Source organism: Eulemur rufifrons, chromosome 2 (assembly GCF_041146395.1).
Source record: "Eulemur rufifrons isolate Redbay chromosome 2, OSU_ERuf_1, whole genome shotgun sequence".
Lineage (NCBI taxonomy): Eukaryota > Metazoa > Chordata > Mammalia > Primates > Lemuridae > Eulemur > Eulemur rufifrons.
In genome coordinates this window covers 11,417,358-11,435,965 of record NC_090984.1, presented here as the reverse complement: position 1 = coordinate 11,435,965, position 18,608 = coordinate 11,417,358, and the positions used below count along the sequence as shown (strand labels likewise).

At 52.2% G+C, this 18,608-nt stretch overlaps 2 protein-coding genes across 10 annotated transcripts in view; both read right to left on the bottom strand.

The window, feature by feature from the left end:
- DNM2 (dynamin 2) overlaps positions 1 to 8,984 on the bottom strand; it is a 76,561-nt gene extending 67,577 nt beyond the window's left edge. For 5 of the 9 annotated variants that reach the window (XM_069478398.1, XM_069478338.1, XM_069478356.1 and 2 more), the window contains exon 1: positions 8,654 to 8,983. In XM_069478398.1, the coding sequence (XP_069334499.1) occupies positions 8,654 to 8,814 (161 nt within the window). In that variant the 5' untranslated portion in view covers positions 8,815 to 8,983. Of the gene's footprint in view, positions 1 to 8,653 lie in introns of all 9 variants that reach the window. The other 4 variants (XM_069478387.1, XM_069478348.1, XM_069478363.1 and 1 more) reach the window with 1 other exon arrangement.
- A 2,878-nt stretch (positions 8,985 to 11,862) lies between these two features.
- On the bottom strand, positions 11,863 to 17,408 carry QTRT1 (queuine tRNA-ribosyltransferase catalytic subunit 1). The gene is made up of 10 exons (XM_069495712.1): positions 17,144 to 17,408; positions 16,835 to 16,903; positions 16,598 to 16,736; positions 14,017 to 14,095; positions 13,828 to 13,943; positions 12,878 to 13,016; positions 12,596 to 12,671; positions 12,363 to 12,472; positions 12,178 to 12,265; positions 11,863 to 12,099 (listed from the first exon to the last, which is right to left on the bottom strand). The coding sequence occupies exons 1-10, from the start codon at positions 17,384 to 17,386 to the stop codon at positions 11,947 to 11,949; spliced, it is 1,212 nt and encodes a 403-aa protein (XP_069351813.1). The 5' UTR covers positions 17,387 to 17,408; the 3' UTR covers positions 11,863 to 11,946.
- Positions 17,409 to 18,608: the final 1,200 nt, after the last annotated feature.

Sequence of the window (18,608 nt, the reverse complement as noted above, 5' to 3'; positions counted from 1 at the left end):
GGCCTCCCGTCCACAGCCCCATGTGCATGTGGTCAGAGTGGGTTCAGGTTTTATCCAAGAGTCCTCCCTTAACATAGAGAGCAGTGCTGCCCCTCCTGCGAGGGCCACCTGGCACCTGGACAGGAAGCAAGAGTCAGAGAGGGCATCCCACGGGTGGCTGTACGGGGCATCACTCGCCACAGCCCAGGGAGCGGACCCTGCTGGCCCGTCTCTACAGGCCGGGAAGCCAGCCCGGAGAAACACCCACGCTGCCGGACTCGGGGTCTTAGCCTGTAATTATCACTCTTTCTATCAACACAACCAAGCCTCAGCCCGCCCTGGAGGGAAGATGCCCCTGCTTCAGGGTCCCCGTACCCGCAGGCAGGCTGCAAACCCCCAAAGGCGAGTCCCAGGTCTGATCTCTCCCCCTGCCCCCTGGCATGGGCACAAAGGTACAAGGAGCTCAGCGGGTCACCTCTCTGCTTCTGCCCATCCTTGTCACCTCAGCGGGAAGACTGGCCACTGCTGCCTCCTCCAAGTATTTATTCCCTGACCACCATTCCCACTCCAAGACTCCCAGTATGGGCGTCCACCCTGCACACTGTCCCATCAATCTGCCACTAGAATGCGCCTCTGGGGGTCAGGAGTTTGTGGTCTCCCTTGCTGAGACATCCCCACTCCAACCCTGTCTCAGCCCCTGCCAGGACAGCGTTGCTCTCCACTGAGGACGAACGTGCTGAGTGAAGAAGTGGGCAGAGAGGGGGCTTGGAGACCCCCAGCTGCCTCGCCCATATAGGGGGCGGCCCCAGAGGATACACAGTACTCAGCACCTGGCACACAGGGACATTGCCAAAGACACAGAAGGTTGGAAATTCTGACCAAGCCAGGGGTGAGGTACATGCCAGCCAGTCTCAGGTGCAAGGCTCTGGGTTTGAGTCTAACCACGCAAAACCCCAGCATCTTGAGAAAGCCCTGTGCCTCAGTTTCCTCATCGGTAAGCAGGTTCAAGCACCGGCCTCAAAGCAGGTGGGGCGCCTTGTGCCAAAGCCCCAGCGAGGATCACAGCACAAGGAAGGTGTAAGGTGCTATAATCTATCACTGGGACAGGCACAGCGACTCCTCCACGCCACCCGCCTCACCTCCATTCCTTACCCCCCCGGGGGCAGTCAGGGCGCTCCAAGCGGCAGTTACAAATACACCAACAGGCCGGGCGCGGTGGCTCACGCCTGTAATCCTAGCACTCTGGGAGGCCGAGGTGGGCAGATCGTTTGAGCTCAGGAGTTCGAGACCAGCCTGAGCAAGAGCGAGACCCCACCTCTACTAAAAATAGAAAGAAATTATATGGACAGCTAAAAATATATATAGAAAAAATTAGCCGGGCATGGTGGTGCATGCCTGTAGTCCCAGCTACTCGGGAGGCTGAGGCAGGAGGATCGCTTGAGCCCAGGAGTTTGAGGTTGCTGTGAGCTAGGCTGACGCCACGGCACTCACTCTAGTCTGGGCAACAGAGTGAGACTCTGTCTCAAAAAAAAAAAAAAAAAACAAATACACCAACAACGAAAGACCTCGAAGACGTGCTGAGTGCTTGGCAAACCATTTGCTGAATGAGATGAATGGGTGACCCCAGTTTTGGAAGGAAAATACGCCGAAAAAGAACCACCCGTACCGGTCAGTGCTATATGTTAATATTCCCTACAGGCAACGACACGCGCGGCATGTCCATATGTACAAAAAAGCACGACAGAGATCTGGCAGGGTGTACCTCAAACTGACAATGTCGAGCCCACGTGGAGCTGGGAGGAAAAAGCGGGCGATGTGTTCCTCCCTACCTGTAACAGTTCCTTTTTTACTAGAATGCTGTCTCCTAGCTCTACTTGCATAATTAAAATTTAGCAAAAGCAGACATCTGATGGGCAATGTCCTGACACTCATGTGCCTCCTGCACCCAGCAGGCAGGGCATGTGCAGGGGCCTCTGTGTCTGCTATTCCCTCCCCGCAGGGCAGGTTCCACTGCAGGGCACTCACCGCGACAGCCCCATCTGAAGCAGCCCCCAGCAGCACCTCTCCCTGCCCAATGCAGTGCAGAAAAAAATCTTACTCATTTAACTGGTCTCCTGTTCTCTGTCCAGCTCGGTCCCCACTACGTCCCCAGCACCTGGCACGCCAGTCGAACACACAACTAACAACCTGAAAGCATCCCAAATGCCAGAAGTCACTCTATTCATAATCTCAGCCCCATCCTTGGTATAAGTGCCATGGTGGCCCCACTGCCAACAGGCAGGCCCACACCTTCCCGTCCCTGCTGTCCCCAGATATCCAGCTCTAGAGGACACAGACCCAATGCAAGCTCCAGCTCCTGTACTCCTCCCTGTGACTTCAAGCCAGTCTCCCCATCTCTGGCCTCAGTTTCCCCACCTGTAAACCAGGAATGCTAACAACAGAAGCTGCCCTCACCCCCAGCGCTGCTAGGACCATGCGGTCAGATTTTACACGTAGGTCCCCATGCATGGCATAGAGTCATTCTCCACCAACATCAGCTCTCAGTATGTCATAAGCAACCAGTAGCAGATGAAACGGAAATAGTCACCCAGCTCTCTGTTCAAGCTAACAGGGACTCCACAGGGGAAAATTCCCAACCACCCAGCAGGGACTTAGCTCCCAATAATTAAGAGAAAACCTAAAACACAGCCGGAAGCAGGCGTCTTCCTTCTCGAGTGCAATCTTGCTTAGAAGGCAGGGCCACTTTTTTCCTGTATTCAGATTGTAGCTAATGCCCTATAAATGTCTCATTATTGGATTGAATTTTTCCAAAGCTTTGACACAGTAAGGGCTTAATCACAGCATGTAGTTGGCAACTCCAGGAAATTAAGGTTTAGATGACATTCTCATTTTTTTTTCCAGTGGTTGAGGAGCCTATAATTTCAGCGTTTTCATTCAAATCGGGCGAAAGCTTGGCAGATGTGGCTCTGAGCCAAACACAAGTGCTGGGAGAGAGACAGGGTTCCATTCGGCAGCCAGCCCCTTGCTCCCAGGCTACCTTGGAAAGCTCTGAATCTAGAAACATCCACAAGGCCATCCTCTGCCCTCACCCAGAAATGAACCAGCTTATTACCAGGGGATTTCAGTGCTGTGTACCTAGCGAAAACCATTACCAATGGACAAATAACCCCGAAAAAGCATTCAGTCCAGAGCTGAGCTTTGAAGAAATCTGTCTTCCTGGTTATATACATAATCCCCAAATGAGCAAAAACAAACCAAGAATCACGTGGGGAAACAATTCACGTGTGGGGTTAGGATGGTGCACATCTTTCCGGGCTTTTGACTAAGCAAATACAACTTAAAAAAAAAAAAAAAAAAAGAAGATGGGATCACATGGCCCATTCAGTCTGGCACCTAACAGGTCTTACTCAGCTTTCTGGGTCATTAAATATTCTTCTAGATCCCTCTCAGTGGCTATTTCACAGTCGGTTGTCTGGACGCATTGTTTGTCCGGCCAAATCCCCTATTGTTGGACATTTTTGCTCCCAATTTCCCACTGCCATACGGGAAATGGGTGTAAATATCTCTCATAGCCAAATTATTTGTTTGCAGTCATGATTCCCATTTAAAAATGGGCCGGGCGCGGTGGCTCACGCCTGTAATCCTAGCACTCTGGGAGGCCGAGGTGGGAGGATTGCTCAAGGTCAGGAGTTCGAGACCAGCCTGAGCAAACGTGAGACCCCCCCATCTCTACTAAAAATAGAAAAAAATTATCTGGCCAACTAAAAATATATACAAAAAATTGGCCAGGCATGCTAGTGCATGCCTGTAGTCCCAGCTACTCGGGAGGCTGAGGCAGTAGGATCACTTAAGCCCAGGAGTTTGAGGTTGCTGTGAGCTAGGCTGATGCCACGGCACTCTAGCCTGGGCAACAGAGTGAGACTCTGTCTCAAAAAAAAAAAAAAAAAAAGAACCAGGAACAGTCTCCAGGCAACCTTTTAAGATCCGGGGGACAGGATGTGCGTATGTGTCCTGATCATGGCTGTATCCTCAGATTAGAATACTGCCTGCACTGATACACACTCCGATTGTGTGTGTGTTACGTGTGCACGCAACATGAAGTGTCACTTACATGACCAAAGTAGTGATGAGTTCCTTTCCTTTAAGGAAAAAGAAATTAACCATCATCAGAGTTCCGATCCAGGCTAAAGGAAGACAGAGCTAACCATCTAAATCACAAAAGTCACCCTTTTCACGAGGATTTGTACACGTGATTCTTAGTCCACTCCCAGGAGGTAGAGACCATCATGATAGCATTTCCAGAGGAGGAAACTGAGGCCCAGAGAAGTGAGGTCACTCACTTGGTATGTGGCAGCACCAGGAACTAGACTCTTCCTGGAGTCCAGGAACCTGGATTCTTCCTGTCCCGGCTGGCCCAAGTACTACAGACCACCTGGGCAGAACCTTCCACAGCATTTCCGAGATGCAATTTGCTTATGCCCAAATGCAAACAGAAGCCATCATTTCCAAGTGGCTCTAAATTCCTAACATCTGTTAAGGGACAAACCAGACCAGGGGGCAGATCACGTGACCCTCAGTCTAGCAAGGACATGAGCCAAGAGTCATCTGACATGCACTGGACTGGTGCCCACCAAGGAGAAGGCAGTGGCCCTGAGGATTACCCCCATCTCCCCAGTTAAGCAAGAGTGAGACCCCGTTTCTACAAAAAAATAGAAAAATTAGCCAGGCGTGGTGGCACGTGCTTGTAGTCTCAGCTACTCAGAAGGTTGAGGCAGGAGGATCACCTGAGCCCAGGGGTTTGAGGCTATAGTGAGCTATGATGACGCCACTGTACTCTAGCCCAGGGAAACAGAGCAAGACCCTGTCTCAAAAAAAAAAAAAAAAAAAACACCCCACAAACAAAATGTCGTTTTCCCCAGGAAGAGCTCTCCTTTATCATATTCCTTTAACCCTTTTTTCCATCACACTTGTCACCTTCTGCCATGTTTCTCCTTTATCTGCCCCTGCCAAAAGGCCAGCTCCCTCAGGGCAGGGGTTTTGGTAACTTGCTCAGGGCTATGTCCCTAGGCACACGGGAAAAGTGCTCAAAGAAAAGTTCTCAGAAAACAGTTTTCAATGAACAATACCTGATGTTTTGAGTGCTTTTTCTGTGCTTCACACCATTCCCAGCACTCCACATGATCTCACTGAATCCCTACTCAATCCTAAGAAAGAAGTGCTAGTATAATTCCCATTTTGAACAGGAGGGATGAAGTCCTTGGCCCAGGGTCTCATAAGCATGCAATGACAAGGCGCCAGGTGACTTTATCAGTCCTATGAGGTGAAAGAGATCCTATCTGCTGTGCTGACAGCCAGGTTTCCTAGCTGAGGAAATTGAACCTCAAAGAGGGGAACCTCAAGGACTCAGGCCAGCATGTGCAATGTGAGCTGGGGGCCCCAGCCTCTTCCTGCTCTTCTCTGGATGGGTGGGCAGGGAATTCCCAAGCCCCTCCCAAGCTCCTCCCTCCTGCCAGCTCCTGCCAGCTCCTAAGGTTGAATGACAAGTGTCAAGGGGGAACCATGCCCTTCTTAGGGCTCCAAGTCTATCTGCTGGGACAGGGCAGATAAACCAGGGACCTAAAACTCAAAGGTTTCTGGGGGTATGAAGCAAATGTCAGCTGGGCCTGGGTGGGTGCCAGGGAGTGGTGGCAACTGTGGCAGCTCAAGCGGCCACTCCTAGTCTGCCGGAACAGTGGCTGCTGCTTCTGAAATCCAAGCAGTTGGTGCCACGAAGGATGGAGGCCCAGCAAGGCCAGATGATGCTTCTAACAGCAGTTGTCACCGGTGCAGGACCCATGCACCCAGCACACATTCAATCATCCACTCCCCCATGGGGGGGTGGGGGTGCGGTGTCCAGTGATCACCCCCATCTTACAGAAAAGGAATCTGAGGCCCAGAGAGCCAAAGTCACATAGTCAACCACGGTGGAGCCAGGCCTTGGGCTCAGAGTCTGTGTGCTCTACCACTAAACTCTAAACATCTGGGTGCATTCTAGCACTGCGGAAATCTGGATTTTGATGTGAAATCTAATTTTTAAACATTGGCAGCTCATTAAAAACAAGTTTCTAAATGTCATGCAGGTGAAACAAAAGACCCAGCAAGCAGGCAGCCCCCAGGGGCCAGCAATCTGCAAACTTCCCCAACACACAAAGACACACACACACACACACACACACTCTCTCAACTGTACAGGGCTGAGCTAACTGGGCCATTCCCATTCGGAACATAGTCTTAGAAAATCCACAAGGAGGGGGCATGACAACGACATGAAGCGGCCTGTGCAGACACCCCAGGTGCCTGGCCTGGCCACAGGCCCCTGACACACTCTCCCATTCACACCTGGCAGTCAGCCAAGATGCTCACGGTACACATCTCCAGCGCCAGGGAGGAAACATTTGGCTCAGTTTGGCCAAATTTACAAGGAAGTAGGGAGAGCAATTCCAAGTGAGGCATTGAATTAATGCTTTTAACAAGCAATTTCTATAAGGTTGCCACAGGAGCCAGCTCAGTAGTAGCTGGCAGCCGCTAGATGCCAGGGTGGGCAGGAGGGAAAAGCGATGGGCAGAGGGAATGAGGAGAGGTGGGGACGGGAGGGAGACCTGTGTCCCCAACCCAGGGCCCCCAATTCCTAATTGCCAAGAGTGCTGTGTTCAGCTCTCTGAGCCTTGGTTTCCCAGTCTGTAAAACGGGGATCATAGCAATGCCACCCTCATCACGCGTAAGTGAAAGTACTCATGCCAGGCACTGTGCTAAGCAAGCATTTCAGTGGCACCATGTCACTGGATCCTTGCAACAATCTTGTTGAGGGATCATTGCCCCATTTTTAGGAGGGGTTAACTGAGGCTTGGAGAGGCCAAACAATCTGTGCAAGATCACAAGGCAAATAAAACCAAGCATTGCAGATGCCCCCACCAGAAGGCTGGGCAGGAAGGAAGACTGCCACTCAGAGGGGCTCCCAGCCGAGCCTGAGACAGGCAGCCCTGGCCGACCCCAAGTCTACACATTTCAGCCACAGCAGACGGAGAGCGATATGACAGCGACAAAGCAGCTAACAAGGAAATTCATGCCCCTGGGAGCAAAACCCCAGAGCTCTGGACGACAAGGGCAGGGCTGGGCACCCAGCCGGGCTCTGCCATGCGCCAGCCTGGTGGCCTTGGTTGAACAGAGAGTCCTTTCGCAGCCTTCCTTCCGGCTCTTCTCCAAGATAAGGATGATAACAGAACCTCTACCCTACTCGTTCACTGTGGGATTCAAGATGCCCAACCAAGAAAGAACTCAGTCTGGGGCCAGCTGGACCAACATTAACCCTTAGCACTGATACCAGCAATAATAACAATAACAATGATGACAAGGAGGAGGAGGAGGTTATCATCTGGCAGCCACACCTTCACAAATGGAGTACTTCCTGGAACGGAAGAGATGGGGGAGGGGAAGGGGGAAGACAGTTCTCATTCAATTGCTTCCTGTATCCTGGAAACAGCCAGGAGAGTGGAATTTGCCCACTGGACAGATGGGCACACTGAGGCTTCTCAGGGCTGCCCAGGGAAGACTACATCCCAGCTCTTGCCACTGAGGCCTGATCGGGTGAGAAGTCCCTTCCCAGACTGCAAGGAAGCCTGTGATTTGCAGGCTGTAGCTGGGGGGCTGGCCCCTGTGTTCCCTGGAGCACCCCGACGTGGGCCAAGAAAGAATCCTAGAGAAAGTTCTCCCCAGGGTTCTACTTCCAACTGAGAGGGAAAGGAGAGGTTCAAGCTTTATCCTTCCGCTCCCTTCTCCCCACTCCCTGCCAGAAGGGTTAGGCCAGACAAAGGCAGTGACGGGCAGACTAGGAGATGGACAGACACCAGGTGGGACAGACAGACAGAGAGACAGAAGGATTCACTTGGAAGAAAGGAACCAGCATTCACCACGGACCAAGCTGAAGACTCAGTCTGCGAGACGGGACAACAGGGTCCCCTAGGGCCCAGCCAGCCAGCCAACCACTCAGACAGTGGAGGCCAGTTGGGGCCACCCCACAGTGATACTGCTAAGTGCTGAAGTCTGTGAGAGGCACGGATGGGCGGCCAAACAGCAGAGGTCACCCTAGACAGCTAGCCAGACAGCAAGGGGCCGCCAGGTGGGACTGGACAGATGGACAGCCAAATGGTGGTAGGGGGATGGGGGGTACCTGCCCAGCACACGGACACAGCCAACCAGACGGCGGAGGCTGCTCCAGATAAATGAACAGCCAGCCAGACGGCAGGGGTCGTCCCGATAGATACCTAGGTAGCAGGTTTCACCCCAACAGCCAGCCAGACAGAGGAGAAGGTGAATCTACTCCTGACCCACAGGCGACCAGATGGCACAGTTGACACACAAAAGCTGGGACCAGACAGACGGCAAGGGTCCACTGCACCTCTTGTCTCACGGCCCCCGGCCCCTGAGACCGTGCCTGGGGTCTGGGCCGGCTCTCCAGCCCCTGCAGGGAGACCTCCGGCCGGGGCGATCCACAAGACCCGCCTCCCTGTCCCCGAACCCGTCGCGGGCACGCAAGCGCCGCAGTTACGCCGGCGGCGCAGGGCGCGCCATTCCCGGTCGGCCCTCCGCGCCCTAGGCCGCCGCCCTCCCGCCCGCAGTCCCCGGCGCGCTCGCTCACCGGCCCACGAAGTTCTCCAGCACCGAACTCTTGCCGGCGCTCTGGCCGCCCACCACGGCGATCTGCGGCAGGTCCAGGTGGCAGCTCTGGCCGATGGAGCTGAAGGCGTCCTGCAGCTTATTGACCAGCGGGATCAGCTCTTCCATCCCGCGGTTGCCCATGGCGCCGGCGGCTCCCGGCCCGAGCGCCCCGCGCTCCCCGCCCGCTCCCGACCCTCAACGACCCGGCCCCGCGGCGTCTATGGCCGTTGCTCCCCGCCCGCCCGGGCCTCGGCGCGACGCCCGCTCCCGGCTCGGCCTCACGGTCGCCGCCTCATCCGGTTCTCAGGCGACTCCCGACCCGAGCGACCTCCCGCCCCGGGCCCGGGGCTGCGCCCAAAGCCCTCGCACAGCCTCCGATTGGCCGATGGCGCAGCCCCTCAGAGATACGAACCAATCAAAGCCAAGCACGGCCCTATGGCTGAGTAAGCCTTCCCGCTGGGGACCGTCTTACAGGCTCATTGGACGAAAAAACTGTCACTGTTGTGCAAGAACCAATAGCTGCGGATACCGATTTGTTAACGCCGGTAGGCGGTGTTTCGGGAAAAGGCGTATTGGTTCCGCCCATTGGCAGAGTCCGACTGTCTCATTGGCTGGAAGTCCCGCCAGTTGAAAAAGTTGGCCAATGGTGTTAGGAATCAATCCTTAGACATTGATTTGTCACTTGACACTACCTAGTTCCCTAAGAATTTCCCATTGGCTTACATAAACATCACTTCGTTCCTTCAGCCAACAAGGCAAAAGAGGGCGGGTTTTAACATCAGAATCTTGACTCTGATTGAGAACTGTATCTGTCAATCAGAGGAAGTCCCGTTCTTCCTTGTGATTGTAGGATGTCTTCGACAGTCTTCTGAAGTGCAGGAAAAGACCCACAGTACTCTCCGAAGGGCGACACCTCGTGGTGGGACCCGGTGATTGTCACTTCTGAGTTTCCGTTCTCTGGAGAAAACTACAAGTCCCAGAATCCATCTTTGCTCCCGGCCTGCAAACCAGCTCTGGGAGCAGGGACGCAATGCACTTTGCAGAGGCCGAGTGAGTGAGGCGATGCTAGTGTATCCCAGGGAGAGAAGCCACTAAAGTCATGCCTCCACGCCTTGGCAAATGCTTAACCCTTTCTGCTCACGTGCTGCTTCTTCATCTTTAGCGCACCATGGATTTTTTTTTTTTTTCTTTTTTTAAGAGACAGCATTTCACCCTGTCTTCCAGGCTGGAGCGCGATCATAACTCCCTGCAACCTCGATCCTCCTGCCTCAGCCTCCTGAGTAGGTGGGACTACAACCCGGCGCCACTACACTCCGCTAATTTTTCATACTTTTTCTAGAGACAGGGCCTCACTGTATTGCCCAGGCTAATCTAGAATTCCTGAGCTCAGGAGAGCCTCCAGCCTCGGCCTCCCAAGGTGCTAGTATTAATAGAAAAAATTGTCTGGGTTAGATCCTGGGCCTGTTTATTTACTGGGTGATTGCTGTGGTCTGACTACTTGTGACCTTCCAAGCCTCGTATGTTGAAACCTATTTTCCACTGTGATGTTATTGTGATGAGGCACAGTAATCAGTATAGCTCTGTGAGCCACAGTGAGGCCATCTTGTATGCAGGCTAGTGCAGCCATCTTGTGTACGGACTCACTGTTGTATAAAGTTAAAAAAAATTTTATACAGTGATTAATTTGTAAGTGATTGTTTAAAATCATTAGGTATATAGTTACATTGTACTACACTTGGCAGTTCCTTGGGAAAATGTTCCTTGGATGTTCCATAAGGAAATGTTCCTTGATTTAATGGATGCTATCTGCTTCTGTAAGTTTGCTTGCTTATGAATTATTGTAATCATTTTTTTTAGCCATATGTGTATTGTTAGTATTGTTAGTGGTGAAGGTATATAACCCCTGCTCACTTTAAGCTCGGGGCCATTCTCTGTCTCTGGACTTTCCCAGGACAGGGGGTGGTCGCTGGCCAGCTAATAAAGACTCCTAATTTGGCTCAATTCGGTCTTTAGGTGGTCATTTCTCGCATCTTAGGCTATAACAGTTATTTGGAGGCACGGGCAATTGGGAGGTGATTAGGTCGTAAGAGCAGAGCTCCCACGAATGGGATTCAGGCTCTTATAAAAGAGACCCCAGAGAGCTCACTTTCCCCTTCGACAATCTGAGGTTACAGAGAAAACATGACCATCTAGAATGCAGGTCCTAGCCAGACACCAAATCTGCTGGCACTTAGATCTGACTCTCCCAGGCTCCAAAACTGTGAGAAATAAATTTCTGCTTATTTTATTTTACTTTTTGTAGAGATGAGGCCTTGCTCTGTTGCCCAGGCTGTATTGCAGTGGCATCATCATAGCTCACGGCAGCCTTGAACTCCTGGGCTCAAGCGATCCTCCTGCCTCAGCCTCCCACCACGCCTGGCTAATTGTTTTTTTAATATTTTTGTAGAGATGAGGTCTCACTATGTTGTCCAAGCTGGTTTTGAACTCCTAGCCTTAAGCAATCCTCCTGCCTCAGTCTCCCAGAGTGCTGGGATTAAACCACACCAGGCCAATTACAGTTGTTTATAAGCCACCCAGTTTATGGTATTTTGTTATAGTAGCCCGAACAGACTAAGACAATGATAATGACCAAATGACTTCATTCTTCTGAACCTCACTGTCCTCTGTAAAATGGGAACATAACTATACATACATCATGAAGTTGCAAGAATTAAATACACATGACAGCCACATACAACACTTACAACAGTGCCACATAGTGTGGGCACCTGCTAGATCACACCTATTGTCATCACTGTGTTTACTGAGAGTGAGATTGGGCCACATATCTGCAGAGTCAAGGGTAAGAGTGTAAGCACTAAAGCCAAGCTACCATTTCCTCAATGGTAATGACCTTGAGCAAGCTACTTCCCCTCCCTGGGCCTGTTTCTTCACCTGCAAAAATGGGGATGACAGCAGTGGCCACCTCCAGGGTGGCAGGAGGACCTGGGCCACAGAAAAGGGATGCAGCTCCCACTCTGGGGGCAAATCCTACATGCTGGGCTGTGCCCAGTGGTTTCTAGTCCCCAGCTGCCATCATACTTGCTTGTTATTATCAGTGGGAAGGGGAGATATCCAAGCGAAGTAACGCTGAGACCAGGTAGGAGACCAAGACAGACCACCTCCCCAAGAAGACACAGACACACTCTTTAAATTAGAATAAAAAACCTTCCAAAAAAAAAAAAAAAACCATTCAGTATGCTCCAGCCCCTTCCCCCCTTCCCCGATGCCAGGTCAGTCCAGTGTGATTCCCACGGAAGCCAGGGCTTCGGTGGCCCAGGTGGGACAGAGGGTGGGGTCCCCGTACATGGTGCCCATGAAGCTGCGCACGAACTCAGGGAAACGCTTCTCCACAATGCTGGCGCGCATGGCGCTCATCAGCTGCAGCTGCAGGGAGGGGGTGTCAGCGTCAGCAACTGGCCCCGGGAGAGACCACCCCTTCCCTGCCCCGGAGCACTGGCCCACCTGATAGGCGATGTTGTGCACAGTGAGGTGGTGCAGGGCGGCTGTGTTGTCGCTGTGCAGCAGTGCATGCAGGAACGCCCGGCTATGCCTGCGGACAAGGATGGGGGGCACAGCTCAGCAGAGCCCACCCTATCCCCCTCCACACCCTCGCCCCTCCTCAGCCCTCCCACTGCCATCCTGCCTACTTCCGGCAGGTGGGGCAGGTACACTCGGGGTCTATGGGGCCAAAGTCCTTCTCAAACAGCTTCTTCTTCAACTGCAGGTTCCCAGTGGGCACCAGGGCGGAGCCAAAGCGCTGAGGGAGGAGGGGAAGGCGGGTCAGGCAGGTCTCCACCCTCCCCAGCCCCACCCTCACCTTAACCCCCCATCCCCCACCCCCCAACCCCATCTCCCTCTCTGCCCCTGCCCAGAGCCTCACCGCAGTCCGAGTGGGGAAGACACAGTCAAACATGTCACATCCAAGAGCCACGCAGACCACAAGATCCGTGGCATAGCTGGAGAGGGGAGCAGAGAGCCTCTAGCCCTGGGCCCCAGCTTCCCAGGTCCCCTCCCAACATTAACTCCCCTGGACTGGACCACATTTCCTCAGGACTGCCCCCAGGGGGCAGCCATGCGCTCCTTCCTCTCCTCTCTAAGCAGGGCAGGAGGTCCCCAGGAATCCACTCCCCACAGGAAAGGCTCTGTCTCCCTCTTAACGTACCCGACCCCCATCAGGTATCGGGGCTTGTCCTTAGGCAGCCGGGAGGTGCTCAGAGCCACCATTTTCCAGAACTGGGCCTTGCTCTCCCCACCGCTCAGGCCACCGATGGCGAAGCCAGGCACGTCCCTCTTGGTCATCTCTGAGGGTACGCAGTAAGATGAGGGGTGACGAGACAAAAGGAAACATGCTTTGTCCTCATCCCCAGGAAGGACCCTGCCCAGACCCTCCACCATCCCTTAGGGAGAGACAGAGAGAGAGAGACACAGGCAGATGGTCCGCCTGGGAGGAGGGGCCGGCTGGTGATCTCCGCTTCCATTCATTGAGTGAATGCCTTATACAAGACCCTCTCCTTCAACCCTCAGCAGAAACCTTTGGAGCCAGATATGTTTCAGCATTTTCCAGATCTGAGAACAGTGAACATCCCATGTACTGAGTAATAGCCGGACATCAAATACCGTAACATTTCTGCAACAAAATATGTGAAGCTTGCCAGGCGCAGTGGCTGTTGCCTATGCTTTGGGGGCCCAAGAGTTTCAAACCAGACTGGGCAACAGCACTCTACAAAAAATTGTTTTAAAAAAATTTACAGGTCAGGCACAGTGTTTCACGCCTATAATCCCAGCACTCTGGGAGGCCGAGGTGGGAAGATCACTTGAGCTCACAAGTTCCAGACCAGCCAGAGCAAAATAAGACTCTGTCTCTACTAAAAATAGAAAAAATTAGCCGGGCATAGTGACGCACACCTGTAGTCCCAGCTACTCAGGAGGCTGAGGCAGGAGGATTGCTCGAGCTCAGGAGTTGGAGGTTGTTGTGAGCGAGGCTGACGCCATGGCACTCTAGCCCGGGCAACAGAGTGAGACTCTGTCTCAAAAAAAAAAAAAAACAAAACAGTGGAATGGGAAGGGGGGAAGGAGAGGCTTGAGGACAGACTGGGATTATAACAAGGACACCTTCTAGGCAGGTGGCCCGGAGATCTGCGTCCAGTCCACCCTGGATGATGGCGAAGAGATTCTGCTTGTCCGGCCGCCGATGGGCTGCGATGCAGCGGTCCAGCCAGCGGATTGACCTGCAAGAAGGCCCTGGTCACTAGGCTGCAGGACCAAGTTACCCTGCCCTGACACACGCACGCACATGCCTACCTGTACATGGCCTCCTCCACACGTGGCCCCGTCACAGTGCTGCTGACGACATCGTCCAGCTGCATGATGATGTCCGAGCCTTAGGATGAGACAGGAGCACTGTCACTGGGAAGCCCCCATGTCTTGGTGGAGACAAGTTGGACCCCTCCAAAAGCCCTTCTGCCCAGCATCTTGCTGACTCCCGTGTAGCTGTACTGATCTGTTTCTACGGCAGCCCAGAGGGAGCTGTTCAAAATGTGTATCTGACCTGGCCCCTCCCCCAGGTCAAAATCCTGTCCTGTCACACAGAATGAAATCCCCAGATATACAAAGTGATTCCTCGCTGCCCCATCACAAGATGAGGAAGCCACACATCGTCAACAGGGCTGTGCTTAAATAAACCTGGCACAGCCCTGAACGAAATGTTCCTTTCCCACAATTCCAACACCCAGAGACTTTTCTGGATCAAAAGCTTTCACAGAACACAGGATTTCTACTCCTCTGCATGATACTATAATAGTGGATACACGTCATTGTATAAATTGTCCAAACCCATAGAATGTAGGACACCGACAATGGACCCTAATGTGAACTATGGACCAGATGGAACTAGTAGCTCCCAAAAATGCAACGAACTGAGAAAAAGGTAAAGTGACAACACAAGGACACAACCAGCCCCACACAGGCCAGAACGGCGCTTGGCACAAAGGCCCCAGGCATCCAGGGTCAAATGCAGATGCCTTCATACAAACAAACTACACACGAGAAAAACCCTTTATGATAGTGGAAAATTTGATGATTTGGCACTGATCGGTCAAGAAATGCACAAAACCCTTATTTCAAAAAGAGGAAATGGGAATTCATTCTCCATTTTTTGTGTTTTTGCATTAAAAGAAACAAAACTTCAGGCAACGAAGCTACTCTATATGATACTACAATGGTGGATTGTGTCATTATACATTTGTCCAGACTCCTTGAATGTAAAAAACCAAGAGTGACCCCGAATATAACCTAGGGACATTGGGTGATAATGATGTAAGAGTGTAGGTTCATCAATTATAATAAATGCACCACTCTGGCAGGCGATGAAGTTAGTGGAAGAGACAGTATGTATGGGACAGGGGGCATATGGGAACTCCCTGTACTTTCACTCAATTTTGCTGTGAACCTAAACATGCTCAAAAAAATAAAGTCCATTAAAAAAAAGAAAGGGGGGCTGGGTGCGGTGGCTCACGCCTATAATCCTAGCACTCTGGAAGGCTGAGGCGGGTGGATTGTTTGAGCTCAGGAGTTCGAGACCAGCCTGAACAAGAGCAAGACCCTATAAAAAAAAAAATAGAAAGAAATTATATGGACAACTAAAAACATATATATAAAAAAAAAATTAGCCGGGCATGGTGGCGCATGCCTGTAGTCCCAGCTACATGGGAGGCTGAGGCAGGAGAATTGCTTGAGCCCAGGAGTTTGAGGTTGCTGTGAGCTAGGCTGACACCACGGCACTCTAGCCCGAGCAACAGAGTGAGGCTCTGTCTTAAAAAAAAAAAAAAAAAAAAAGAAAAAGAAAAAAAGAAAGGGAGTGCTTTTTCATATGCTATGGCACGTTCATTTGACAGCAAACTTGAGATGGTTAAAAACTCTCTTAAAATCCAATTTAGTTTCTTACCAACAAAAAGGGCTAGAAAAAAAATACAATGTAGTATGAAGATTCTTACATGTGAATGTAATAAAAGTGAAGTGTATATACTATGGGATCGAGAGATTCCATTTCTAGGTAGATACCCAAAGAATCCAAAGCAGGGACTCAAACAGGTATCTGTATACCCACACTCTATGCTACACTGCAACCTCAAACTCCTGGGCTGAAGCCATCCCTTTGCCTCAGCCTCCCGAGTAGCTGGGACTACAGGCACATGCCACCATGCCTAATTTTTGTATTTTTTGTAGACACTGGGTCTCTCTTGCTCAGGCTGGTCTCAAACTCCTGGCCTCAAGCGATCCTCCTACCTTGGCTTCCCAGAGTGCTAGGATTAGAGGGATGCATGAGCCACCACACCTGGCCAGGTTTCTTTTCTGAGATGTTTTAAGCAAATAAAAGCAAATCATCAGCAGGCTGAGGCAGAAGGATTGCTTAAGTCCAGGAGTTTGAGGTTGCTGTGAACTAGGCTGACGCCACGGCACTCTAGCCCGGGCAACAGAGCGAGACTCTGTCTCAAAAAAAAAAAAAAAAAGGCAATTCATATACGTGTTTTGAGTTTTTTTTTTTTTTTCCATACCAATGGAAACATACAATACCTTCTACCTGCGCTTTTTTCTGCCTAATTATGACATTTTCACCAACACCTGTCTGCAGTGTGTACTGTAGGCTCCAAGGATGATGTAATACAACCAGAATCCCAGTCCCAGCTGGCGTGGAGCCCACAGAATCTCACTACAGAGGGGCCTAAAAGTATTCACAGGGCCAGGTAGCCCCCACTGAGCTGGCTCAGATAAAGCTAAGGAAAAGGAGTGACTGATCCCAAACCACACACCACCTAACGATCGGGCCTGCCTCACCTCCACTCCTGATAGACAGGAGAAGGGGCGGCTCCCCGGGTCTACTCACCCAGTGCGTTCTGGATCTGCACCGATTTCTCCGGGCTCAAAAGGGTCTCATCGCCGTCGTAGGGGGAGCGGAAGCGGACGCCCTCCTCTGTCACCTCGGACAGAGACACCAAGGACACCATCTGGAAGCCGCCGCTGTCCTGGGGGAAACCCCACCGCAGGGCTGTCACGGGGTGGAGACGCAGGACCCCTCACTCCAGAGAAGCGTCCTCGGATCCCGGCCCTGACCCCACCTCACCGTCAGCAGATTATGGGGCCAATTCATGAAGCCGTGGAGACCGTGGGCTTTCTGGATCAGCTCCGGGCCCTGAGTTGGGGGAAGAAAATATCAGTTTAGGGGTGAGCACGCCCCTGGGGGGCCCCTGTTGGAGGATGGGGCTGAACGACTTGTGTCCCCGCTGCTCTCTAACGCCTAGCATAGGACCTGGACCACCAGGGGAGCGCATTATGGTTTGTTGATTGACTTTTGGAGGTGTGCCGGGGCCTGGAGGACGCCTCCCGGCTCCCCACGCTCCGCCACCACCACGCGCGGGTAGACCCCACCCACCGGCCTCAGACCCAGATGGTAGGTGTTGCCCAGGCAGATGCGGCAGCCCAGAGCGTCCAGCTGCTCGGCCGTGATGCCCTTCATGGTGGCCTGCGTGCCCACTGGCATAAACACCGGAGTGGCCACCGGCCCGTGCGGCAGCCGCAGCTCGCCCGCCCGGGCCCTGGAGCGGCTGCACTCGGCCACCAGCCGCATAATCCGCGGAGCCGAATCCAGGGAAGCCGGAGAAGCCGTCGCCGCCATCTTGACTGCCGGAACCACGTGGGCTGCGGAGCCCCGAGGGCGGTGCCATGTTGACCGCACTCACGTGACGCGCGTCAGGGCCTGAAGCCCTGGGAGAGCATCAGGGAACCATGACAACGGACATCCGCCCGGGTTATTGCAGCCGGGCGCCCACTTCCCGCCGGCCCACAGCGCGCTAGCTGGAAGAATCAAAATTATTCTTGGTATAAATCCCCTTCCTGCCACTTTGTGCCGTGCAATCAAAGCCTCTCTGAGCAGCAATTTTATCCTGCGTAGAATGTAGAGAATTGCATCATCTCCGTGTAAAGACGCTTAGTCAAGATTGAACGAGAAGGGTGATCTCTACAAAGTGCCTGGCACAGGCTTTAGTCTTATCTTGTTCATTGCTTTGTCCCAAGAGCTTAGAACAGGACCTAGCAGATAGCAAGTGCTCAATAAACATTAGTTTATTTAATAAAAGAATGAATGTTTTTATTTACAGATTTACAGAGGGAGAGGCTAAAACCCAAAACCTGGCTACATTTATTCGTTCACCTGTTTATTCAGTGTCCACCTATATATACATCCCCCCCTAGCGCCAGCCTCCATGCCACACAGCGGTAAAGGAGGCGGGGTCACGAATTTATCGAGCGCTGTTTGTGTTCCATATATAATAACAATATCTAATATCATATAATACACAGTAATCGTTATCGTTGGAAATGGAGATGATATCTTTCCTAGCCAGCAGAGAGAACCATTGACCCAGAACGTTGCCTCTCAGATAACAACCGTTTTTAAAGGCAAAAGATTTATGCGACCTGAAGAGAAACCAGAGCATGACAACTGTTTCAAACTGGGCTACTCTGGGCAAAGACTGCCCATCTGGGAACTGCAAGCTTCCTCTCCCGTAAGAAATCTAATGATGCCAGTTTCTTTTTTTTTTTTTTTTTTTGAGACAGAGTCTCACTCTGTTGCCCAGGCTAGAGTGAGTGCCGTGGCGTCAGCCTAGCTCACAGCAACCTCAAACTCCTGAGCTCAAGCGATCCTCCTGTCTCAGCCTCCCGAGTAGCTGGGACTACAGGCATGCGCCACCATGCCCGGCTAATTTTTTCTATATATATTTTTAGCTGTCCATATAATTTCTTTCTATTTTTAGTAGAGGTGGGGTCTCGCTCTTGCTCAGGCTGGTCTCGAACTCCTGAGCTCAAACGATCCGCCCACCTCGGCCTCCCAGAGTGCT

What these genes read in the sequence shown, in the direction of transcription:
- QTRT1 (XM_069495712.1), bottom strand. Translation starts at nt 17,386, where the DNA reads ATGGCGGCGACGGCTTCTCCGGCTTCCCTGGATTCGGCTCCGCGGATT. An exon ending in ACCATCTGGGTCTGAGGCCG is followed by an intron (nt 16,904 to 17,143) that starts GTGGGTGGGGTC and finishes CCCCCAACTCAG; the next exon opens with GGCCCGGAGCTGATCCAGAA. An exon ending in ACCTGCCCCACCTGCCGGAA is followed by an intron (nt 12,266 to 12,362) that starts GTAGGCAGGATG and finishes CCTTGTCCGCAG; the next exon opens with GCATAGCCGGGCGTTCCTGC.